This window comes from Dermacentor silvarum, chromosome 7 (genome assembly GCF_013339745.2).
Source record: "Dermacentor silvarum isolate Dsil-2018 chromosome 7, BIME_Dsil_1.4, whole genome shotgun sequence".
Taxonomy (NCBI): Eukaryota; Metazoa; Arthropoda; class Arachnida; order Ixodida; family Ixodidae; genus Dermacentor; species Dermacentor silvarum.
Window position 1 is genome coordinate 15,721,249 of NC_051160.1, and position 24,444 is coordinate 15,745,692.

Sequence of the window (24,444 nt, forward strand, 5' to 3'; positions counted from 1 at the left end):
CACGGATGCCGCGCACGTAACAAGATTGGGGTTTGCTTTATCGGATTAGTTTTCAGACTTATCCCACCACGTGGCTGGGAAAGTCGTATCAGACTGACATGCAACGCGGAAAAAAAAGAAAAAAAAATAGAAAAGGCAGGCCAAAACAACGCATTTTGTACATTCTTACTTTACTTCTAAGTTACATACAGCCGCGTTTTTACGTATCCGTCAGCAAATCTACCCTAGATCAGAAACTAGGCGTTAATTGTTGCTTCCTGCTCGCGTTCCATGCAGGCCAAGGACGACGTACGGAGCTTACAGATACGGCAGTGACACACACACACAATGGTAAAGTTAATAGTGACGCACGCACACTATTCTCTCTCTCTATCCCTCGACCACTTTACAAGCCGGGAAGGATATGCTCCAAGTACCAACTTCGAAACTTGATCCGAGCATGAATGTTCTTGGTTACACTCCGCTACAGACTGACGTTTTCTTTTCAGACAGGGCTAATACTACGCAATGCACAAATAGAACTCACTCGGCTGCCTAACAGCAGTTCGTAGTTTGGTCAGTGCTCCGACGTGTATAAAGTGACGTATTCATAGAATGTATGTTGACTTCGGTTATGATACTACTTTACTGCAGCGCGGAGGCTACGGTATTCATTTTCCTTCATTACCTCACCCCCTCCACCCCTTCCCTGCCTGATGAAGGAGAAAGAAGAAGATCCAGCGACACTCAGGATTATTATCAGCGGAGCCGTTTCAGATACAAGCCATCTCCTAGATCCTTGGCGCAAGAAGAAGCCCCGTTTCCTTGAGACGCCTTCAATGCGATTTCTGTCCCAACCTACCTAGTGCTTCTGCGCCAGTTCTCCCCTAGCTCCTATCCGAATAAATGCCCCGGGTGCGGCGCCCCACCTACGACATTTCATGACGCGGTGCAGTGCCAACACCCACCTAAAGGCATCGTTCCTCTAGACATCCCAACCTATCTGCAGTGGGACTATCGCGGCGGCGAACCTCGGACCTGGCTCGAACACTTCCGGCGGGCCCACGACGTCGCGGAGACCTTCTGGGGACTGCCGTAGGGGCTCGGACCGCAACAACCGAAAATTGAATAATTGCTGATTCTATCTCCTTCATTCGCAAACAGTTAAAGCACACCTCGCCTCACCTATAACCTCCAACATTTTTCAATGCCTGTCCAGTCACTCCGCAATGCATGGGAGCCATTGGTCCCCTACAGCACCAAATTCCCACTGGTATGATCACTGTTGCCAGAGCATGGACAATTTTAGCTGAGCGCTGCTGCGGCTCCGTGACCAATTGGCCTGATCCTTGCCTTTTGCACGACGCGGGATAACGTGCCAGAAAATACAGTTGACGTGACCCAAACCATGCCCCCTTAAACCGTGACCTACCACTGGGAAAGTGGCGCCTTCTCAGTGACACCCATTTCGGCGTCATTGAGGAGGCTATGCCTCAACACTTCAGTGCAAGCGGTGAAGACTGCTTGCCGGTGCGCTAACTTCACGGCATTCTGCAGGCAGTTGGTGATCGAAAACGCAGCGACTTCGAAGCTATATTTTCGATAATTGCGCAGTAATAGGCTCCTTATTAGAAGATAAAATAAAGATCAAAGATTATATATATATATATATATATATATATATATGTGTGTATGTGTGTGTGTGTGTGTGTGTGTGTGTGTGTGTGTGTGTGTGTGTGTGTGTGTGTGTGTGTGTGCGTGTGCGTGTGTGTGTGTGTGTGTGCAAGCTCTTCTAAGCTCGCCCATCCCCTTTCTACTTCTACCACGTGAGTGGCTTCCCACACCTTGACACACATATAATTAATGTTCTTCCACTTTGACCCTCCTAATGCTAAAGCATAAAAAAACAAGAAAAAGAGGACGAAATCGCGGGAAATCGTCGGTGCTGACAAGGTCGCAACAAGGCAAGAGGAACGCAACCGTTCCTATAAGCGGCGGCACCAAGCCACACGACTCTCAAGGGTACGGCGGGAGGTGAACTTTCCTGGGATTTGCGCGCGCTCTGGCCCGCGCAGCATCTTCCCGAGACGATCAGGGCGTTGCGAGAGAGATAGAGAGAGAGAGATAGAGAAACAGATAGAGAGAACAGAGCCTCCACTGCACTCAGCTGCACAGTAGCGCCACTTTCTCCATGAGAGAGGAGGCGGCGGCCAGATCCGGGGAGGCTGCTTCACGGCTCGTTTGACGCGCGAGGCGGTAATCTGCCGCCCCAATTACGGGTGCGCGCGCTCTCCAGAATCGACGACGCTCTCGTGCGCGGTGGTGGATTTTCCTCGCGCAAGACCGGCTGCCACGCAGCGAACGCAAAACACGGCAGTGTTGCCAGATTGAGCTATTAAACGGAACAACACCCAATAGCGTTTCCAATAAGAATTGCTAGAGGGAACCCTCTGGCAATGCAATAGTCCGGCGACCGCTGGAATAATATAAGCTTGGCGCGTGGATTTTTTTTCTTGTATTCGTGCTTTGTCCATGGCTTCGAACGTTCTCGCGACATTATTGATTGCAAGTCACATCTTTATAAATTTCGAAAGCAAAACCCTCGTAGTTTTCTAAACACTGCAGGGCATTTAGTATATCCGCACACATGTGTATAATTACTGCGAATTGTTCCTTCAAGTAATTATTGTATGAAACTCTTATGATCTATGTTGTACGTGATTCTGTGCCCAAGACTCTCGACTTCCGATGCACATATCCGTCGTTTCTGGCTCGAAAGCCTAAACTTAAGGGTCGAGCACCGGGACGGCCTCTTGCGAGAAGCGTCGCTTATCCCCGAAGAAACTAAAAAAAAGCTTATTTTATAAGGCTAACAAACGACCATTATTATCAGCAAAAGGAAGATTGGGTCCATGGCCATCAGAAGAATTGCAACAAGTTACTGCATCCGCGACAGTAAACATTCTCGGAGGAATCAAGCACAAGTACTTAACAAGATAACAGTTCCTTTCATCATCTTTATTGTTATTCTTGCTCTTCTTCCTGCTCGTACTGTTGTGTTTGTTATTTCGAAACATCAGATACTCTTGTTTATATGTATCCTCGAGCTTCCGTATTTATGTATCTCTTGTGTCCGCGTACGTAAGTGTCCTCTGAATGTGGCAGACCTCTGCCCTCCCCCCCCCCCCCCCCCCCGCACACACACATTTTGGTATTTATGCATTGTATATTATATTTTTATTCTACATTTATACTTTCTGTACATTCATATTTAGTGCGCATGAACTCTGTGTAGGCGAATATCCCCCGTGTTTATTTTCTTCTAATTGTTGGAGGGTTTACGGTAGCGCGATTAAAAGACAGGAAAAAGAAGACACACAGGGACACTCACGGAGCATTATGAACGCAACTACTATGTCAGCGAAGAAGAGCGGCCGGCCACACATACGCATAGGCACCAACCAGTGCTTAAATACAGTTAATTAGTAATTCTAATAATAAATTAAAAAGCTCGGGAGACCCCCGATGTACTCACGTGCACTCGCTCGGACATGCCCTTGAGCCCCTGGATGAACTCGGTGGCGGTCTTGGCCTTCTCCGAGAGCGCCTGTAAGTTCTGCGACAACTCCGTCTGCAAGAAAGAGAGAAAGGAAACAAGAGGAGGGTTTAACGTATGGAAATCCCACTGGCCGCCGTTTACTGGAGTTCTCTGCAATTTCGTACGTTCTTTCGCAACTTAATTACTCCAGCCACGCTTACAACGTATCACGACACTATAAAACCGTCCGCACAGTAAACGGTGCACTGACACCCCCACCCAGAACAGACGCTTCAAAATGCCCCACCGCTCCGCCATCGTCTGTCGATCACACGCGCTATAATGTTATAATGTTGTCAATGTTGAGTTTCGCGCGAGGCAAGCAGTGACGAGATGACCGGTAGCACAATCTGTTTAGCGTTTGAAGAAGTGAAAATTGAATTCATTTCTTAAGGCGAAAGCCTTAGATCTCCATGTTTCACGGTCGCGTTGTGAGGTACAGAAAGCCACGTGACCCTGCAAGGAAGGCCAGAAGCGCACCAAAGCATATCCAGCCGTGCATAAGGGATGATTAATGATTAGCAAAGTTAATTAATGATTGATTAGTGATTGGATTAAGGTGCATTAAGGAGGATTAGGGTGGATCAAGGTGAATTACAGTAGGCTTCACAAGGCCTTTCGCGTCTCTTAGGCGATATCTAAGGACACCTGGGAATTTTTTTATTTATTAACGTCTTGAAACTGCACAGTGGATAACGAGGGATGCAGTATATATAGAGTGGAGCGCTCAGGGGATTGGTTAGCTTTGACCGCCTAGGTTTCAATATAACGTGCTCCTAAATCTAACTACGCGAGCGCTCTTGCGTTTTGCCTCTCCATCGAAATGGGGCCGGGAATCGAGGCCGCGACCTTGTGCATGGACGCCTGCAGAACGCACGCGCGTACGTAGCCGCTGAGCCATCGCGATTGATGCTCTCCAAGGTAAACGCTAAATTTCAATTGAATTCTGGGGTTTTACGTTCAAAAACCACGATCTGATTATGAGACACAAAGAGCTAGGTAACTGCTGGTAACTGCTGTAAAGAAACTATATAAAACACCCCGTTATATACCTGCATGCGCCGTCCGGATTGGATTGAACTGTTTGTAAAAGGGAAAGGCTGCCACCACTGGTTATGGGAGTATAAAGCACGGCTGGCTATATATATAGGTGTGCTGCACTCGAGCGACGACCACCAATTAAGACGACTTTCGCCGGAGCGAGCATTCGATGCTCCGTGGAACACGACTTCAGACGTACCGGGCGTCGTAAGCGATTCCATTGCATCGTTGCCTTTGAAATGTGGGAAAAAGTATACAGCGCAAACTGGAAGATGCACAAACGAAAGATTAAAAGAACATAAACTTAATGTCGAGCAGGCGAGCAGGAATTTGGGCATCCACGTCAGAGATTGCCCCCTCCAAAGCTTGTGCCGCAGAATTCGAACGCTGTGAAGTGCTGGAAATTAAAACACAATGACCAGCTGGTTCGGGAGATTATTGAGGCAGCCGAGATTGCTAGACTTCGTGACCAATGAGTAAAATAGCACGCCGTCCTTGTTGCTAACAGATACAGAACGTGAGCTTTTGCACGTGCAATCTTTTTCATGAGTGTGCAGAAGTGCGTGTGTCACATGATGTGCAATGACGTGTCTGTGACACGTGTGACTGCTACGGGCAAATGTATAAGAAGCCGTGTTTCCTTCGAACAAACGCTGTTGAAAGTCAGCGCTCGTGGTGTCGTCTTCTGGTCTCGTGTTCCCTTCTAAGGTGTTGCGCTGTTAACACTAGTATAGAATGTTTGTTGATCCACACTATACCCGAAGGTTAATTAGCGCGTTCACCGTGCGCCACTATGTTAAGCAACGTTACGGACACTGCAGGAAAGGCAACAACGTGCGTCGCGCGGTCTATATAACCAACGAGCCACGGATCGAGAGACAAAGGTGAGACGACCGGCTGTGACACCGTATACTCTCGAAACGCGCCAGCAGGCGTACGGACAACTCCCTCTCCCGCCGCCTCGTGCGGGAGGCGTCACCTGGTCGGACCCTGCGAGCGGCCTCGACACTTTTTTTTCGCACAAAGAGACAGCCACGGCAACTCGCGCGTAAACCGCGAGCCGAACCAGGCTTTCCTACACTCGACGCCCGCGGGCGTCGGGCCCGAAAACAATGGGCGCCCCTGATTAATAAAGAGCGCCGGCGCGCGGGGCCCCTCACTGCAGCATGGCTTCGCCGCGAGACGCCGCTGGATCAGTTCTGCAGGCCGCGGTTAGGCAGTTGGCGTTCAGCTCGTCGGGCTGCGAGCGCTGGTGATTAATCGTCGCTGGTGTACACGGCTTTTCGCCCCCCATAGCTGTACTATATGGACGCCAAACACGCGACCGACTTCCGTGACGCGAAGAGTGCAGCACGCAGGGCGCCGCGCGTGCTGGCGTCGATATACGAGTTCGCAGTCTTCAGTAGTTTATATGTATATAGCGGTCGAAAGGGGGCTGCTTATACGCGTGACACAGCCTCGAAAACGTTAGGCCATGACATTTCGACCGGCATCGACTAACGTCACTTTCAGGGAAGGACGTTGTTCTTCCGTGAATCAACGAACCCGCTCAACCCGCTGAAAATAAACAGAACAGGGCGGGGCACATGGAACGATCGAGAAAGTTGGTTATACGGATTCAATTCAATTCTCTTTATTCACAAGAAGATATATCCTGTTAATGAAACGCAGGTAGGAATTCAATTGTGATAATCCCGGACACAAGTTGCGTCGTCCTCATTCGTTCCTATATATACACTTGTTTGCACGTCTGCGTATCAGTAACCTGAAATGGGCACAGCTTCAGGCATCGACGCGTACAAAGGAGAAAACGTTACACGAAACATTCGGAGAACATGAGCGTTCTATTTCTTCTGTTCCGGCATAGTATACAGGGTGTCCCGGCTAACTTCAGCCAAGCTAACAACAATTAAAACGGGAACCGACCCCGAAAGTTTATAAGCCAAGCTGTTCAAGGGGAAAAAAAGAAAAGATTAAAAACATGGTGCAAGATACTATTATAAAACATACGATGTTTGGTCGTCAGTGGTCTGACGACTAAACACCGTAGGTCTGAAGATCGTTCCGTGTAAGGTGTCTTTTTTATATCTTCTTTTTTTTTTCTCGGACAGCCTGGCTAATTCGCTATAGGTGGGAAACCCTCTGTACACCAGTCCGCTCGAGTCTCCATCGCTCTGGCTTCGCAACGATTCATCGACGACGCCGGTATACACAGCTCCAACGACAAATCGAACGCGAGCGACAAACGGCGCGCGCGGTCCTGTCTATAGGAGCGCGCCCACTTGGCGCTTCATTTTTTTTTTTTTTTTCTCTCGATTGCGGGACGAAAACGAAAAGACGCGATCGCCCGCGCGGGCAGCAGGAGCCGCGCTATATTCTCGAGGGCGCAGCTGCCCAGGGGCGCGCGCGCTCACAAACAGCAGCAAGCAAGCAAGCAACTCTGCCGTGCGCGCGGGAGTGGCGGCAGCTAGCCCCCCGGGAGGAACAACCCGGTGTTGCGACCACACCCACCGGGGAGGCGAGATCCGCCACCGGGGCTCGTTAAGGAGCTTCATTAGCGCCGCCGAAGGGGCATCAACGTCACTGCTGCTGCTGCTGCTGCTGCCGCCGCCGCCGCCGCCGTACAACCATACACACACGCCATGCGAAGGCTGCCGCTATGCACTACACACGCTTTAGTATAACGCTATATAATACACACCCGCCGCATTTCCCCCGCCTCATCGCATTTTTGCTTTCTCGTTTTCCTCCCTTTCGCTCTTTTTGTCGCTCCTCGAGCCTCTCTGTTGTAAGAGGACTCCATCCACACCGGGGAACCAGCAACTCCGCCTCGGTGGACGAGGCGGCCTGCCCCCTCGTGGAGCTATAGATGCCCGGTTGCATTCGCAAGCTGCACGCAGCCAGCGCTGTACGTCTATGGCCACTGTATACGAGTATATACTCAGGAAGCGCAAAGTCTGAGTACACTCTTCCGTCCTCATCGTATTGCAGTGCACGCTAGCGTGAATATGACACGTTTCCACGCCATCAACTGCCCGTCTGAGCGGCATCGACTTGGGGGCCGTTTCGCTGAAAACGACGCATGCGCGCGCGACACCGCGTATATAGCTCGAACGCGGCATAACCATAACCAGCTTCACTTAAAGGGCCCCTCACCAGGTAGGTGTACGTGGCCATTTTGAGCTGACAAGCGCAGTGCATACATTGCGCTCTAATGATCGCGTCTTTTAAGTGTTACACCGCTACGCGCCGCGAAAATTGCTGGCATTTTCAAACCGAACACCCGGCGTCCTTCTCCTCACGTGCGCCGTCCTACCAGCCGGAGAGTCGACGTCAATCGCGCAAGCGCGTTTATATGTAAATTGCAGTGCCGGGACGCAAGTCACCCACAGTGACGCGTGACTTCGAGAACTATTCAAAGCAACATCCGTTATTTGTTTCATCTGTTGCTTAAATAGACGACTTAAAGCTTTTAGAAATAATGACACCCACAAACCGAATGTCGACGAGTCTTTGTTTTACTCCGCGTTGTAGCAAGAGGGGCATGCAACAATTTCGTCTGCTTGTTCCCACGTTGCGCAGTCGCGTGCGCAGTAAACGAAACTATCTGCAATTGTTCTCCCGGGTTTCAGTGCACGATCGTGTTCTTTGATCCACTTGCGTCTGAGTCTGTGCTCGTGACAGTGGCACTGTCCTATATAGCTAATCAGGTGTTCTTGTGCACAGCGCGTAAAACTGTGCGCTGCGAGAAAGGAGACAAACGGAGCTGGCGCGCGAGACCGCCACCGGAAGTGCGCCACGCAGCAAAAACGCGATAAAGAAAGAGATAAAAAGGAAAGAAGGCGGTGCCCATGACGTATCTATCACGCGATCCACCGGCTCCGGTATGCATGGGAGAACGAAGGGAAGAAATTTTGCTCGCGGAGTCTATAGACGGGGAATGTGTAGAGTGTGTCTATGTTTCAGCGTGTAACCAAAATCTGCTAAACGCAGCAAGGCTGAAATGCCTTGCTGCGTTTAGCAGATTAACTTCTTAATCGTTTAGCAATTCGTTTAGCAATTAACTTCTTAATTAGTTACTTTACGGCACGTATAGCCGTAAAGTAACTAATTAAGAAGTTAATTAGTGAATGTTTGTCAATTCGTTGAATATGCGTCTCCATTTCTCGTGCCAGTAACGTCCGCCTCTTCGAATACTCCCTTCTCGAGGACAAGACTTACGCTGCCTGCCCCAGGGCGACTTTTTTTAAATTCCGGGAAACTTAAGAACGGTCACCCCTTATAGCAACTTTTGTAGCTCCCGCTTCCTCCGTCCTTGCTATGCAAACAAAACGCACTTGAAGTCGATACGGCCGATAAAAGTACAAGCCTTACTTCGTACGACTCTCTGCTAATTTGCTATCGCAATCGATGCTTCGCCTTTCGGGCGAAACTGCGACTTTCTTTAAAGATTCCGGGAAGCTTAAACAGGATCAACCCGTATACAGCAACTTTTGTAGCAAACACTATACGGTTCTCGCTTCCTCCGTCTTCGCTACGTAAACAAAAACGCTCTTGCAATGGCGCACGCGGAAGCGCGACTCGCGCGGCACTGTCCGTGACCCCAGCCCCAGCTGGGTGCAAGGTCAATGACCCGAGGCGCTCACGAGTCCGGGCGCGTTCGCTCAGGGCTGTACACCTAGCAGCCAACAACTCCGCCCCAGCTGTACATATATCGTTCGCGACACACACCGCTCGGTCTTCGACGTCGAGGGGAAACGCGTCGCCTACCGCAGCTAGCTAGCCGACCATTCGTCAAGTCGACCGGAATCGTCTCGACGTATTTTTACGTCAACGAGTGGGAAAAAAGCAGTCGATTCTCCCGTTTCTTTCCCACACCATTCTTTCTTTCTTTTTTCAACGTTAAGCGCTGTCGCCGGACCACAGCAGGCTTACGGCTCGAGTTCGGGTCCCAGGAAACCGCCGGGACCGCAGGATCCCGGCCGCGGCCTCGTCGGCTCCGTGATTAACTAGATCGGCGGGCGCTTTTTTATTGCCCTCCCCCCTCTCTTCAATCGAAGCGCTGTAGCCTATTGCGAGCTGGCCTGAGCTGGACGGATCGAGCGCGATGTTCGTTCACACGAGAGAGTCCACTTAAACTAAGACAGCGACTGGAAGCAATGGGAATCTCGGCGCGAGCACTGGAAACGCTGCCATGAGACAAGCGACGCTGACGCCATGGTTAAGCGCACGGATACACCTTTTCTATACATCCCGCATAGCTCGTCATATATAGACATCCATATACACTAAATGAGTACCGTTGCAATAACGACGCCTTTCAATCTTCCTTCTTTCCCCGTGTTGTTCGCGAGTGAAACAATTTAGCTGCGTCGAAAACTAATACGCTATCGCAACCTGATTTTATCAAGTTAGTAGATGATGTAATATACGATTAGAAAAATCCGAATTAATCTTCGTTTACACTAATATTATTTATAGCTAAGGTGATAGTATTATTCTCGTGTGCCTTTCTTCTTTTTATTTCTTTGTAAACTGTTAAATTTCGTATTAATTAAAATGACACAAGTGCACTGAACATGATACGTTGTATTTTTCATCTGTAGTATGCGAACAGCAATTATTGCTGTAAATGTGCACCATTTTTTAACAAACCTGCAAGTATTCAGATATTTTTATACATATGTACACCCGTGAGCAAAAGTATACGGGCCAGGTGTTGCGCGATAAAGCTGATTTTTTTTTCCTTTGCCTTGGGAACGCAACTTGAAATTGAAGATTGCAGTCCAAATTTGGCATTGCGAACTTTTCAGTGCACTCGTCAATTCCAGTTTATGCTTGTTAATTAGGAAGAAATTCAGTTTTTTTCGGCGACCCTGTGGTTCGTATACTTTTGCTCACGGGTGTACATCCTCCTTTCTTGATTGTATAAATCGTACATCATTAAATCATATGCTCGCCTGATATATGGTCTAGAAATGAGACTCACAGTTATATTGTAAATAAATAAATAAATAAATAAATAAATAAATAAATAAATAAATAAATAAATAAATAAATAAATAAATAAATAAATAAATAAATAAATAAATAAATAAATAAATAAATAAATAAATAAATAAATAAATGCTATAGTGGCCCTCCAGAGATTTCTGGAACAGAGTACGTAATAGTGTTGGAAATTATTGATTACAAGTTGTGTCATCCGATGTAAACTGTCTACGCATTTAGTATGGCCGTATTTAATGCTAATTTCTGCATGACCTGAATTCATGCGCCTTTCTGTGACCCGACTGTGTTTTCTGTATTTAGTGCATCAGTGTGGGTTGACATTATGTTCTCGCGTGACCGCTGTTACATGTAAGTGGAGCCATGTTCATAAACGTATGTGGCACAACGTGCCACATACTTTAACTGCTTAAACTCCCAGGTTCTAGTAACAGGCGCGCGCGCGTGGAAGACTGTTCCGGATAATAGGTACAAGTACCTTTAATACTCAGTTCTCGATAACAGTAGCAGTTTTCGCTGGAACGTATACTTCCAGGTAACTATTGTTACGGGTACTTAAAAAGCGAAATACATGGGACGCAGTTCCTTATATTTTATGATTTCCTGTGGAACACCGTTCCGTTCCGTTTCAGTAAGCGAAAAAATATTACCGATAATGTGCCACACATAGCTGGAACTGAGATTATAAAGAGTGTGTACAGCAGAGACAGCGCACATATCCACGCAGGTCTCGGTGCGTGGCATTCAACGTCGGCCGAAATTACTCGAGAGAGGAAACCTGCAGGCGGCCACTGGCACAGACTCGAGAAATCTGTGCGCCAAAAAAATGTCAACGACACGCGGACTCGAGCGAACGCTCCAAGTCGCACTGGGGCTCTTGGGCTCCTGTCCCAAGCTTCACATAAATTTCAGTTCACTTCACAATCTCCGCCATTTATATAAGCCTCACCCCCACTCACCACTGCTTTTTTGGCGCCGTCGCGGACAATTACCCTTCTCTATGAAACGTAAGACAATCTATGCTGAAGGGGGCGGGGTGAAGTTAAAAAAAAAAAAAAATCGGCGGAGGAGGAACAGAAAAAAAAAAAAGCGAATTTGCAAAGAACCAAAAAGCCAAGAACGCGCAAAGCGATCCCCTGAGGCAATTGACGCCGGCAAAAACGTGGCAGCGTCATTAATATCTTTCTTCTGGATATCCGGTGACAATTTTTCTCATGCGCGAGTAGAAAAAGAAAGAGAAAAGTCACGTGACCATATATAAGCTGCGCCGGGTCACCGACTGCGCTCATCTCGTTAAAACCATGCGGCACTGAGAAACGCCGAGGTGCAGACGTCGTCGTCGTCTGTTTCGAAGGCACGAGCAGACGATCAGCAGACGATCAACAGACGTACGTGACACAGAAAAGTCGTCCGTGGCAACGAAGTTCGCTTCTTTCTCGGCGAGTGATATCTGAATGTCACTGCTCACTTAATTTCTAGATTTTGTGGCTTTTCTTTTCTTTCTTTGAGAAAACACGTGCCTATAGAGCGACGTCACAAACCCGTCGTGGCACGTCTAATGGATCGCCGCAGATTTCCTATACAGTGCCGCCGTACCTGGCACGCAAGCTATGCGGCTAAGCCGTACTGCTTCGATAACCGGCATCGGCTGCCGCACTCCGTGCATGAAGCCTAATTGCACAAACGATCGTGCCCAGTGCCTTGGGTGCGCGTTAAAGAACAGAAAGGACGTCAAAATAAATTCCGGAGCCACCTCATTCCTCGGCCCATCACAGCCCGTGCACTACGACAACTTCGTAATTTATCATTATTTTGCGGGCCACACATAGCGCGAATGGTAGCATGCAGGCGGAACGTTCCGTAGATCACGTGTTTTTTTGCACTAGTGTCGCAGCGATACCAAAAGCCACGAAAAAAAAAAAAACGCCATCGTGTTAATAAATAAATTAAGTGTTGTTGGTATGCAGATTCGGCCGTGGTGCTTCGTTATTAGCTATTGCGCGAGCGATATCAAATAAACCAAGCGTTCGGTGTCTCCCCTATACTCGTTTGTCGTGATTCTCTATCTAGTAAAACGAGAACGAATATGCATTTACATAAACGAACGATAACCAACCATAACTACGAAAAATTCTGCACTGGACTAGTTTGTTAACCGTACTATAGAGTATGTCCTTCAGGTAAGAATAACGAATCGTACACAGACACACAGGACATTGCGCTTGGTGTCCTGGGTGTGTGTACTCGCTTCAATCTGTCCACTCGTTTACTCTTGCACAAGAACTCCAGAACAATAACAGTTAGTTAAAACCAACAAACAGTTAGTTAAAACCAACAGACAACACAGCCCGCAAAGGCACTGCATAAATGAGTGGCCCCCGATTTGCATGGAAAGGAGTCTCGTATAAAAGGGTCGGCACTGCCTGCAGCTTCGGCACCACTGCACAGCTCTCGCGAGCCCGGGGATACGCGACACTTGGAGCCTCGGCCGCGGCCCGGGCAGAGCTCTCGTCGACGACGCAGTTGAGGCCACAAATCAAGGCGCGAACCCCTCCAATTTCGCGAGCGCGCTCAGCGATAGGGCGAGAACTCAAAAGCCGCGCGGGGACAGGACTAACGCCAGGCAGTATAGACGCCATGGGAAACCCACCGCTCCCGCGAACTGCATTAATGGCTGTTTGCAGTACAAGAACACGCCGGACGCGGCTCACGTGAACGGTGGTGTTGCCTGTGGCACCATATCGCTTGTGGCTGGTATACGCACCGCCAACTGGCGTTTGGGTGCATGCTAAAGAATGCCTGCACCATACGGGATGTTTCACTTAACTTGGGCCAAACGTTAAAATTATGGAAATGCCACGGTAGCTGGACAGAACCAAGGTAGTAATGCTGTTTGCCGTCACTCGGAGATACTGGGATTATCTTTTGCATTCCGCCTAATTACATAAATAGCCTTAATTAATTAATCAACTTCTCAATTGTTATAATTAGATTAAAAGTGTCAATGAGATTGTAGAACAACATGAGAAACTGCCGATAGAGCTTTCTGTTGTTCAGTACGCTTTACATAAAAGTGTTTTTCCGAGCGTGAAAGAAGCCCGCGAATACACGCAAAGTGCCTCGAGCAACCAGTCGCACGGCAATTTTGCGTGTATTCGGGGGCTTCTTTCACGGTAGGAAAAACACTGTTATGTAGATAATGAATATATAAGTTCACTATAGCAACATTCACTACAGCAGACCCACCATAGTCCCAGCTTCGCTGGCTTCCATCTTCACAGTATAGTGAGGAGCTCTGAATTTTCTTTTTGTTCATACGATCTTCACAATAAAATCGCGTAATAAAACCCGTCGTTACCTGTACAGGAGGAACTGGGAAATTGAGCAGCGATCGACCATCTGGGCGCGTGCCGTCTCCCTCGACTGACACGCGAGTGCAACTTATCCTCCAAACTGCGCGGTATACAGACGTGGGTCGACGACGATTTGGGGAATGCAGCGATAAAGGATATACATTAGGTCAGCCACTTAGTCATTACGTATACAAAAGCAAGGGGCAGAGATATAGGAAATGATGAGAAAAAAAAAAAGCAAACACCAAGAACGCTTCATCGCACCGAGCGAGCGAAACAGCGAGCGATGCGGAAGCAACAGTAAATGGACCCGCGCAACACAAGCTCATTACAAGCCGTTTCTTGCGCGCTCAAAGGCGCGGGGCGTGCGCAGTTGGCGCGGTCAAATGGGTTCTTCCTTCAAATCAGGGAAAGCGCGAGGCATCGCCAGACACGCGCGCCGGACCGAAAGGAAGAACAGCCCGGATGGAAGGAAGAAAAAAAAAAAAGGAAATAAGGCGCGCAAGAAAACACCGGAAGAGGGCGCGAGGAACAGCGGAGGCAGCTAGGGCGGCGCTCCAGCGGGTGACGTAATGATCGTTACTTCGTTCGTTAATCATCGTTAGGCCTAATTTGGCGCCCTCCTGTTCCATTTCTTTTTTTTTTTCTTCTTTACTTCACTCGCCGTCCCTGTATAGCCGGGAAGAGCTAGCGCACGGCAGCCGATGGGCGGCCGCGCTCATTCAATACGAAAAACCCGGTCTGAAACAGCGGCGCGGCTCGCTTAATGTGCCGCCGCAGTCGCGCATTCGGCGGGAGATGACGCGCGCTACGAGCCAGCGCAGGAAAGCTTTTCCACTCATTTGGATCGCGGAGAGGCGAGGATATATGTACACACACGAGCATGAATGGTGCCGAGACACCCATGTTCGTCTCGTTCTTGATTGTCCCTGCCTTCGAGTATCATCGTGCACTTTATAGAGTTCGACTGCAGCGCCACCTTGCGTGCGCCTAAGCCTACAGACTCGGGAAAGGCCAGGGCGCATACATATAAGAAAGACGGACAGCACTCACGACCACTATTGGCGGTCGAATATGGGGGGTGCTTATTAAGCAAAAGAGGGGAAGAAAAATTGACAAGTCACTTAAGTATCTTTAACATGATTTGAATACGAAATCATTATGACTTCCCTAACTGGTTACGACCGTGATACGTGACGTCATACATTACCACGTGCCCTTCACAACTACCTGAATCCACCTTGCTCTAATTTGTACCAACCTTAATCCACTTTATTCCACCTTAATCGACTATAATCCAACTTAATCCGCTTTAATCCACCTTAATTAACCTTCATTCACTGTACTTCACCTTAATTTCCTTTACTCCAACGAAGTCACCTTTACTACTGACGTCATACAAGACGCTGATGACGTCACTGATGATGATCTTATGTACCACCCGTTGCCTACAACGCCGGCTTTTCTGCCTCATGGGACATATAATGCTTTTGCATTAATAGACAGTTATACTGTAGCGTACGTTTATTACAGTTTTATTTGGCCTGCGAGATCTTTCGATCTCAGAGGCCATATGCCGTCGTCGCGCCTATCTCCCGACTTCCCTTATAGGTGGCGCTGACATCTGGTAGTTTTCCCTCGTTAGGCTTCGTCTCGTTCGAAACGAGAAGCGATCTCGAAAACTCCACAATGGCTATCCATAATACACTGCCGTCGAAGCGGCCTGAGACTAAGCGAAATCCATTTACGCAGTCATTTGCTACGAACGAAGTGAATTCCACAAAAGCAACACCAAATTCAATTCGAAGCGGGCAGCGGGGACCGCCGCCTTGTTTTACGTAACTACTTAAACCAAGCAAAGACCTGAACGCTAAATCTGAGAACTAGCGTGCGTACGCTATACGCTGCGAGTCATTTATCGTTCAGCGCATGCGTATTGACAACCCGCTATTTTATAGCATCCACAGTGGTATAGCATACGCTAAACTAAACCTGTCTAATAAAACGATGGCACGAGCACCCATGTATTGCAAAGGAGCATGCTCTTCTTGCAAGCGAGATAATGCTCTGGCTACCAGAATTGGCTGACATCAAAGCTGGCATTCGCACAAAAAACTTCTGCGTGTATTTTGCTGTGCTACCTTCGCTAGCGTTTCAATAACCTGTTTGGCGCTTCGAAGCAACAAAAATGTTGCGTAAAAGATGTTGCACTACAAACTTTGAAAAAGGAGAACGTAACTATATAGGGTGTCCCAGCTAACGTTAGCCAAGCTGTTAAAAAAAAAAAAAACACGGTACAAGATACGATCTCAAGAACTGTAGTATTTGGTTGTCACACATCTGACGACCGAATAACACCGTAGGTTTTATAATTGTATCTTGCACCGTGTTTTTTAATATTTTTTTTTTTCGCTGGACAGCCTGGCTAACGTTAAATTCTAGGGTTTTACGTGCCAAAACCACGATATGATTATCAGGTACGTCGTAGTGGGCGACTCCGGGTTAATTTTGACCACCTGGGGTTCTTTAACGTGCACCCAATGCACAGTACACGGGTGTTTCTTGCATTTCGCCCCTATCGAAATGCGGCCGCGACGGCCGGGATTCGATCCCGCAACCCCGGGCTTCAGCTTGGCTAACGTTAGCTGGAATACACGGTATATAGTATAAAGTATAAGCTTCCCAACAGAATTTTCCGGGTGTCAGGCACAGAAGCAAGCGAACTCGATTTCGTATCCACTCTATGCATGACCACCTATATGGTCACCGTGATGAACTCTCGCTCTTATCTGTCAAGTGTCATGAACAGCCGATTGCGTAGGTGGCGCACGGTGGTGTTAACGCAGGCGGGGTTAGCCTGGCAGACATGCTTTTGGGCGGCGACTGAATTCCATCCGAGTATCTCATACGTTATTAGCAATTAAGGGTGTGTCCCCAAACGTTGATTAACTTCGCGCCTTAAAGAAAGGAAATTAACAGTCATAGAATTCCTTTCCTAATTAGTGCAGGCCCTTCAGGGCCACAATGCGTCTTCAAAGTCGCGGTTTCGATCAAGTCACGACACAGTATCCTTCTGGGAAGCGATACCGAAAGTGGCCGTAGAAAAGCTGTTCTATTAGATTATTTACGACGCTCTGGGGCTTGAAAATTTATTTGGAGGGGGCTTAGAGCTACCGGACCTCCATGAAAAGCTTAAAATAACAAGCGAAAAAAACAAAAAAGGACTCAAAGATGTCGTGTCAGTATAGCACCCCTTCGAAGAGGCCCACAGCTTTCGAAGTTAATCCAGAACCCTCCATTATAGCCGATACGCCGCATTGAACGTCGTCGAGGTCACCCTGTTCTATAGTTCAGCCACCACGTTGAAAAGCTGTGAGTTTTGTGCATCCAGTTAACCCACACTTGTCACTTAGCATACGTGCAAACTGTGAATAGGAGTACAAAGTGGGCGTACGTGACGTCACGTGAATACTCCCCTCTACGGCTTCCCTCATAACCATGCACTGTGGAGGCTCGGGACGTTGAGCCGCACGACTGGGAACTCTGTCCGTATGTGCGCGTGAACACACATAGCGATGGGAACGCGGGCTTATAGGAACGGCGGGAGCAATCGCAATTTTTTTTTCCGCTCTCGCGCCTGGGCGATGGGAATGAGCAGCGACAGCGGCGAGGCGGCACAAACATCTGGCGGCGTTCCCTGGCCCTTCGATCACGCGGACAACGAGACGGGCTCGCTGGCCGAGGTAAACAAACAAACAAACAAACAAACAAACAAACAAACAAACAAACAAACAAACAAACAAACAAACAAACAAACAGAGTGCTCCGCGATTCGCGCCAGCATGCCGCCGCCGCCGCCGCCGCGTCATACGGACGGACGAAGCACGAGAAACCGACGAGACAGAGTGTTGACACAGCCGAAACGAACCGCGACAGTGGAACAAGGACGGCAAGCTAAAAAGCATTGCACCGTGTCGGCGCGGGACGGTCAGAGATGACAAAAAAAAAAAAAAAATGCATTGCAAAAATGCTGGCATCATGGAGCGATATTCCCGGCCGATCACTTTCGGAGATACTATCTCTTTCGCGAGATATCGCGAGACTCGGCACCGGACTCATCGATCGCGTGACTCGTTGAAGGATGGAGGAAGGAAAAAGTTAGGAGATATCATTACGCCACGCAGCCAGCCTTGGCAAGCGAACGCTCCGTGAAGTCAACCCTTTGCACAGTGTCGGCCCAACACGTGGCCTCTTAGGTCGAGATCACGGAGCTAGAATCGAGATTTGCCGAGACGTTTGGTGTCCGGTGGTCTTTTTAACCAATGCGCGCTTGTTTGGGGGCCCGGCCGCAGCACTGCATGCAGATCGGGAGCCCTAAAATTTAACGTGTGTTCAGACGTGGCTATCACGTGTTGGGCCGACACGCTTGACTTCAATCGCGTAGCGCGATGCTTCCATCCTAACGTTTTCCTTCCTCCATCCGTCGAAGTATGCGGTCGACGCGTCCGGTGCTCGAGTCATGCGAAATGTCGAGGAAGTGATAGTATAATACGTCCGAAAGTGATCGCCCGGGGATACCGCCTGTGGATGAAGCTCTTTGTTGATTTTGGCGACCGCCTCGTTCGACACCAAGACAATCAGGCACCCTCGCTCGGGAAAAAAAAAAAACTGTTAGGATCCCTTGGTTCAGTCATTTTTCACTTGAAGAATTCTTGCTTCCATAAGGAAGCGAGAATTACCGCCGTTCGCAAGCTTCACAGGAGCGATACACCACCTCTTCTGGGTGATGAGACAGTCGTTGACAGAGGCAGCGAAGAGCGGACGAAAAACAAAACAGAAAAAAAATAAATAACTTGTAGCGCAGAATTCAGGCGGAAATAAAGAGGCCTGAGCATCACCGAGAGAAACACCATCATCTGCGGAATGACTTAAAGTGTGCGCGAAGTATATGGTCGGGCACGAAGCAACTACAGGTTCCATATCAGGCAAGACGAAAACAAATAAAACGAAAAAAAAAAGGAGGAGGGAGTGGGGCGAACACTCCAAGCACAGTGAACATACCAAAGAGCGCCCAAATCGTCCATGCACGCCTTTTATGTTCCAACCGCGGAAAAGCCGATGTGCGATAAGCAAGGCCAGAACTAGAGGGAACGGGGAGGACCTGTTCGTTGTATCGTCGGCGACTGTCGCCCGCCGAGCAACCCAGAAGGCGGCACAGCTTCGAACGAGCACCGGCAGAGAGAAAAAAAAAAGCCTCGAACTGCGCCGGGGAACGAACGATCACAAAGCACGCGAGATTGCGAATATGCACCGAGCCTGCCGGACTTGTTATAAAAAGGGCCCGCTTCCTTTTTTCATTTTATTTAAACACAGCCGCTTCGCGAAGACTCCCTCCAACTCGCACACGATAACAAGATGAGAGAACTGTCCCCCTCCCCAATACGGAAAGAGAGAGAGAGAGATGATAAACTAAAGACGACGCATGCGCGAGAAGAGATGCGGAGACGGTAGCGCACCTTCCTTTCCCTGCGCACCTTTCGCAGAAACACGGGAAGGAAAAGAAAGATGCTATTACGCTATAAGTCCTCAGTATGTAATGTCTTTTTTCTTGTTTAAACGTTTTTTTTTTTTTTCACTCGGATTCTTCTTCAAAACATATGTCGTGCTTCGTAATAAGTAAACGTCTTTCCTAATCCCATCCGACGCTTGGCCAATACGGGGTAAAATCCGCCATCGCTAAAGGAAATTAAACCAAACTTTTACAAGAGTTGCTGCGGATAGATTGAGAGTACCTCGGCTACTTCATTTATCAATGCTCTATATACCGAAAGAAACGAAGAAATGAATAATAACTTAGATAATAAACAAGTTATGAGATACAAGAACTGACAATGAAACTAACAAAGATAACAACGCCGCGACGCGTAGACATCACTTGACATCTGTCCATGCCTATAACCGAATGATGCGTACACACTTGGTATTCCTCATCCATCGATGCAAGAGTGGGTGAGCAACTTGGGCGAGCTGGTACCTGGGGGATGTATTCGGCGACGATCACTTTCGGCGATACTATCGCCTTCGCGTGACGTAGTGCTCAACCAGCCAATCAGCTCGTCCGGTTTCGCTCAACCACCCAATCATGCACGCGCCCATGACGGCCGAGGCGACGTTAGCATCGGCGAAAGTGATCGTCGCAGAATACGTCCCCCGTATCGCCCGTTTCTTCGCCCACGTCCTGTCTGCAACGCGCTTTTTGCAAATATTACATTGGCCCATGCGGAGTCCTCCGCGTACTAAATTGATGGTATAGGTCTACTCATTGCATTATTCCCAATCCGAGACCAAAAAGCGGGAGTGGTCTATATAGAGCCAGTAGCAAAGCGCTTCTTCAGCAGTTTGAGTGCGGCAGTATACTGTAGCAGTTTGGTTTCAAGACCATAGTCAGAGTGACGAGTACATCACAGCGGAAATGAAGAATGCGGCGAATGCGAAGACGAAGCGAGGAGGCTGTGCGGGACAAACTAGAGAGAGAGAGAGAGAGAGAGAGAGAGAAAACGTGAAAGACATAATCGATCTCGTTCTTTGGGACCTACATACATGCGAGCTTATCAATAAATTAGGGGAAAAAAATCCAGAACAGGGCAACTCAATAGGCGAGAGGCGAAGGATCGTAGAAGGCATGTCAGATTAAATTTTTTCCACGATAAGTGCTATTCCAAAACAGGCATAAACCGTGAACAATACATCCAGACACCACACACTATATTATATGTATATATCAGCGACTGGACCACTGCTCGAAGGTCAGGGAATTTTCTTGTAGGGGTGACGTCTTGCGTTATCCCCCCCCCCCCCCCCCCGCTTTTTTTTTTTTTTCTTTTTGTTAGAACTGTTGGAGGTTGGAACAGCTTGCCATCGAGCATTGTACTATATATCACATCAAATGATGCTTTTCGCCACGCATTGAAATAATTTGTTCGTGTACCTAGTTACACCTGTAACCTCCCTGATGTGATGGCCCTACGGGGCGATGCAGGTAACTAATAAATAAATAAAAAGGGAGAGTCGATGGCACCCCCAGTATAAAAACGCAACTCTCGAAGCAAAATCCGCAGATCTTCAACAGTAAAGCGCGTGCGCGCGCGCAGGGACCATCACACAACACCCAACTTACTTCTTCCAGCCCGAGTCTCATCACCATCCGAGGACCGCGGGGTCGGAAACCCGCAAAGCCAGGCAAACACGATGATATACCCGTTTTTTAAAGTTTACAAAACTCGAAACGAAAGAAATACGCAAGAAAAAGAAAATGTACAGCCACGCGTAAGAAGAGCGGAGAAGAAATCCAGCAAGCAAATTTACTGCGACTGTTTCCGCGAACGCACGGTCAATGAAACGCAGACGCAAAAGAAATGTACGCGGAGCAAACGAGAACGCGGGAGGACAATAGATGGAAGAGGGCGACGGAAAGAAGAGAAATAAGAAACGAACGAAGAAGAGGCCAACCCCCTCCACCCGCGCGGCGGCGCGCATTTTCCCGAATCAAATGAACGTTTCATGGCAGAATTAAGCGACTGAAAGCGACCGTAAGACAGGACCACCTGCCAACGGCACACGCCAGTCTCTTTCCGCGTCGCGTGCCGGCACCGCCAGTTTGGGAGAGAGAGAGAGGAGTTCGGGATTAAAGAACGATGGGAGATGGACATGGAGAGCGAGAGAGAAATGAAAGACGAGCCAGCGCCGCAGCTTAAGTCCGGTCGCAGGTCGGAGAAAGAGAGAGAGAGAGAGAGAAAGATAAAAAAAAAGAAAAGCAAAAGGCACGATTCGTGCGTGTGTGCGTGTGGAGGGGGGGGGGGGGGGGTCGAGGGACTGAGGCCTTCGAGCAAAATGCAGTCCGTGATCGGCTGCCACACTACCGGCATCGGCCGAGCCGTGCCCCGACAGCGTGCACTTCATTCCGACACATTAAAAACACGCGTCTACGAACGAGAGGAAAGACGTTGAGAAGAGAGACAGAGAGAAAAGCGTGCGCGGGATGGGAGTGAAAAAAAGAAAAAAAAAAAAACATGGCATCCAAGACGATACCCCGCAGGGCGCTGCGAAATCTTGACGTCGGCCGACGACGTAATAACGCGGCCCATATTTAATGCATACAAAGGGGGCGCGGACCGCGGGGCGCGGGCGAAAGAAGAAATAAATATGGCCGTTTTTTTTTATGTTTCGAGCAAGCTGCGACGACGGTGTAACAGCCCTGTTCTACGACTCGCGTTGTTTGTGCACGCGCGTCCGTCCGTGCACTTCCTGTCGCAGGAGAGCCGGAAGTTATCCGCATGGCCTTCCGCACGCGTGCGGACGAGCAAGGAACATGTCGCACACTGGTGCACAAGTTTCGGTTTACACCGAGTTTAAACGAGGAGTGTAAACCGAAATTTATGCACCAGTGTGCGACATATATGCCGTTTCGCGCTTATCCGCACAGGTGCGGCAGGCATGCGGAAGGCCGTTGCGTTCGTCCATGGTCAGAACAGTATAACGTCAGTGATCCGGTGCCCAAGCTCGCGGTCATGGAGGAAGGAAATAAACTATGACCTAGCATTACGTCATGCAGCCAGCTTTGGCAAGCGAACTATCCGTGAAACAATTCTCTTCGCAGTCTGGGCCCGACAGGTGTCTTCCGAAACTCACCCGCTCCCGGTAGTTTTTTTTTTTTTTTTTAATCCACACGAACTACTTCGGGTGCCCTGCAACAGCGTGCCCTGGAGCATAGTTCTCTGCCTGCAGAGAGGGCGCACTAAAACCTACCGCGCACTCTGACGTGTCGACCACGTGTTGGGCCGACTCACTCGGCTTCAATTGTGTTGTGCAATGCTCCCTCCTAATTTTTTTCCCCTTCCCTCATGTTTCATCTTGGGGGGAGCCTTGGAACTCTTGTAATTACGAGGAGTCGCTTTAGATAATTCAGAAAAGAAACAGTCCTACACGACCTTGACTTTTTCTTCCAAGAATAAATTTAAGCAACTTTGACAAACATTTATTGACGGTACATGCTAACTTGCGGAGTGAAGAGGATATCAATGGCTTCGATTTCACACTGACTACGGTACGACGCACGCGCCGTGCTCGCGTCGTACAAAGTATGCGCCATTCTGGCAGGCACGACCTGACAGACTACCTCCCCCCTTGAGCGACACCTATTGTCGAATGAAGTTGTACCTACCTACCTACACGAATATATACATGGACGTCGGCGGCTCATTTACTCGCGGAGAGTCCAGGAGCGACCTACGACCGGAGCGAGTCCAATGAAGGAAAGGCACCGCTTTCGAGAGCGGATGGAGACTAACGAAGAAATTCCAGGAACGAAGTTGGCCGCTCCTAATCAACCATAGACGGGGTCGGTACAAACGAAACAGTGTATATGCATCGCTCTCTTATAATTCTGCCGACTGTCGCGCACTTCGACACTCCCTTCTTTTTCTTTTTTCTTACTGTTGCTTCCTCGCTTCTTCGAAACGCGCGATCCTATTCCTCTCATTTGAGGAAGCGGCCCCGGAAGTCCTCGCTATATACAACGCACCTTCTTTTCATATAAGAGCCCGCTGAGAGGGACTAAAGAAATCGAGACAGTTTCAGTCGAAGAGCGCGTATCCGCTCTTCAAGTGGCTCGGCAAGAAAGTCGGCGCATATCTACGCAACATACAAATGAGCCCGCAAACGAAAGAAAGAAAGACAGAAAGAAAAAAAAGAGAGAGAGAGAAAAGGAAGAAAGCGGAAGAACCCTCGCGCGAGTACGACCGAATGAGGCCGCTGCTATATGTACCAGCACGAAGCGAGAGTGGCGAGGTTGTACTCGGTTGGTGTTTCGCCTCACGTCTTCATTTGGTCGACTCGGTATGCGCAGAAACTCGGTATGGATATATGTCGAACCGAAGGACGTACACGTGAAGCTGCAGCTGCGAAAAGAGCAAAGCAGAAACGCCAACTCTTTTTTTATTTATTTCTTGCTCCTCGGTCGTCGTTTCTCCCGTCTTCTTCGCACATCCTCTCAGGCTCCTCCCTCACACTCCGTTTTTCTTCGCTGGAGTTCTTTGAAGCTCCCTGCGTCGAGAAATACCGTATTTATTCGAATTTAGGCCGAACTACGTTCTGGGCCAACCCCCGAAATTCAGGAGGTCAGTAAAGAACTGCCCTCGACGAGAGAGAGAGAGAGAGAGAGAGAGAGAGAAAAGGCTAGTACCAGGGTCCTTCAATACTTTCTAAGAAGAAAGTATTGAAGGACCCTGCTAGTACTTAGCGCCACTAACTGTCTAAGTATGCGATATCCAGGAATGCATTCCCGTATTCAGAAATGCATCTTAACTTTAAGCCAGTACTTGACTTGATACAAATGCCGCCTAGAGTGAACGTGCCACATACACTCTCCGCGTTTCTTTGGTGCGTTCATGACAAGCGTCATTTAAA

At 48.7% G+C, this 24,444-nt stretch overlaps 1 protein-coding gene across 1 annotated transcript in view; it reads right to left on the minus strand.

Moving 5' to 3' along the window:
* The window catches only part of LOC119457593 (E3 ubiquitin-protein ligase TRIM9), a 209,808-nt gene that overhangs the window by 45,427 nt on the left and 139,937 nt on the right, over nucleotides 1–24,444 (minus strand). The window contains exon 2 of the mRNA XM_037719205.2: nucleotides 3,515–3,610. Within this exon, the coding sequence (XP_037575133.1) occupies nucleotides 3,515–3,610 (96 nt within the window). The remainder of the gene's footprint in view (nucleotides 1–3,514; nucleotides 3,611–24,444) is intronic.